General features: G+C 74.1%; 1 protein-coding gene across 1 annotated transcript; it reads left to right on the top strand.

The window, feature by feature from the left end:
• Positions 1-6: 6 nt before the first annotated feature.
• On the top strand, positions 7-1,352 carry LOC109310774 (cytochrome P450 11B, mitochondrial-like; the record flags this gene model as incomplete). The annotated part of the gene is made up of 4 exons (XM_019536131.1): positions 7-226; positions 462-616; positions 854-1,020; positions 1,127-1,352. Coding segments are annotated over 4 exons (768 nt in total), but the record flags the coding sequence as incomplete, so codon positions are not given.
• Between the last annotated feature and the right edge of the window lie 9 nt (positions 1,353-1,361).

The following is a 1,361-nucleotide window of genomic DNA, read 5'->3' as shown; positions in this document are numbered from 1 at the left end:
CCGCGGCGTGGCGCGCCCGCAGCCAGCACCCACGTGCTGTACGGGGAGCGGCTCGGGCTGCTGGAGGAGAGCCCCAACGCGGAGTCGCAGCGCTTCATCGGCGCCGTGGAGACCATGCTGCAGACCACGCTGCCCCTGCTCTTCCTGCCCACCCGCCTGCTGCGCTGGGCCAACCACCGCCTGTGGCGCGAGCACGTCCGCGCCTGGGACACCATCTTCCAGCACGGTGAGCCGGGACCGCGCCCCAGCCCGGGCCGGCTGCAGCACGCGGGGCTGCACCCTCCCACGCGGCACGTCCACCCCGCGGCTGGGGCACCACCCCACGCCCCCCGTGCGGAGAGCCCAGAGACGGCGCTGGATGCCTGGGTGCTCCCCGTCGCTTGGGGGGCGTGCGTGTGGGGGAGGGGTCGCAGAGGGGCCCTGTGCCAGGCCCGGGGGGCTCACGGTGCCGCCGCCCCCAGCCGACAAGTGCATCGAGCACATCTACCAGGAGTTCTGCCTGGGGCAGCCGCACAAGTACGCGGGCATCATGGCCGAGCTGCTGCTGCAGGCCGAGCTCCCGCTCGACGCCATCAAGGCCAACCTCACCGAGTTCACCGCCGGCGGCGTGGACACGGTAAGGACACGCGGGGACTTCCCCGTTCAGACTGGCCTGCACGGGGGGGGGGGCTGCCTCTGCAGCGGGGGCACAGCCGGGGCTCAGGCAGCAGCAGGACGCGGGGGGGCCCGGGACCCCGGCGGCGATGCCCGGGGCGGACGTGGGGCTGGCTCGGACAGGGCCGGCACCTCGGCGCCTCCCTGCCGCGCTCTCCGATTCGGTTTCTGTCCCCGGCCCCCTGCCGCGCGCGCCCAGACGGCCGTGCCGTTGCTCTTCACCCTCTTCGAGCTGGCGCGCAACCCCAGCGTGCAGGCCACCCTCCAGGACGAGATCGCGGCGGCTGAGGCCCAGGGCCCCCAGGAGCTCCCCAAGCTGCTCAACTCCCTGCCGCTGCTTAAGGCCGCCATCAAAGAGACCCTGCGGTGAGGGGCAGCCCGGGGGCAGGCGGGAGGATGCCCGAGCACGGAGCCGCTGGGGGTGGCACGCTGTGGGGCAGGGCACCAGCTGACAGCACTGCTCGCTTGGCAGGCTGTACCCCGTGGGCATCACGGTGCAGCGCTACCCCACCAAGGACGTGGTGCTCCAGAACTACCGCGTGCCGGCGGGGGTGAGTCCCTGCCCCGGCGCCAGCCGCTCGCCCGCACGCCTGCCCCGGCTCAGGGTGGCACCCCGGGCCTCCAGGCTCCCCGCTAAGGGCAAAACCCAAGTGCCCGGGCTCCTGCCCAGGGGTGGCACCGGGCGTGCACGGGTGGCACGTGCATCG

The sequence above is a fragment of the Crocodylus porosus genome, unplaced genomic scaffold (assembly GCF_001723895.1).
Source record: "Crocodylus porosus isolate Cpor-Errol unplaced genomic scaffold, CroPor_comp1, whole genome shotgun sequence".
Classification (NCBI taxonomy): domain Eukaryota; kingdom Metazoa; phylum Chordata; order Crocodylia; family Crocodylidae; genus Crocodylus; species Crocodylus porosus.
Note: the sequence above shows the minus strand (reverse complement) of the source record. Positions and strands in the feature narration are given on the sequence as shown.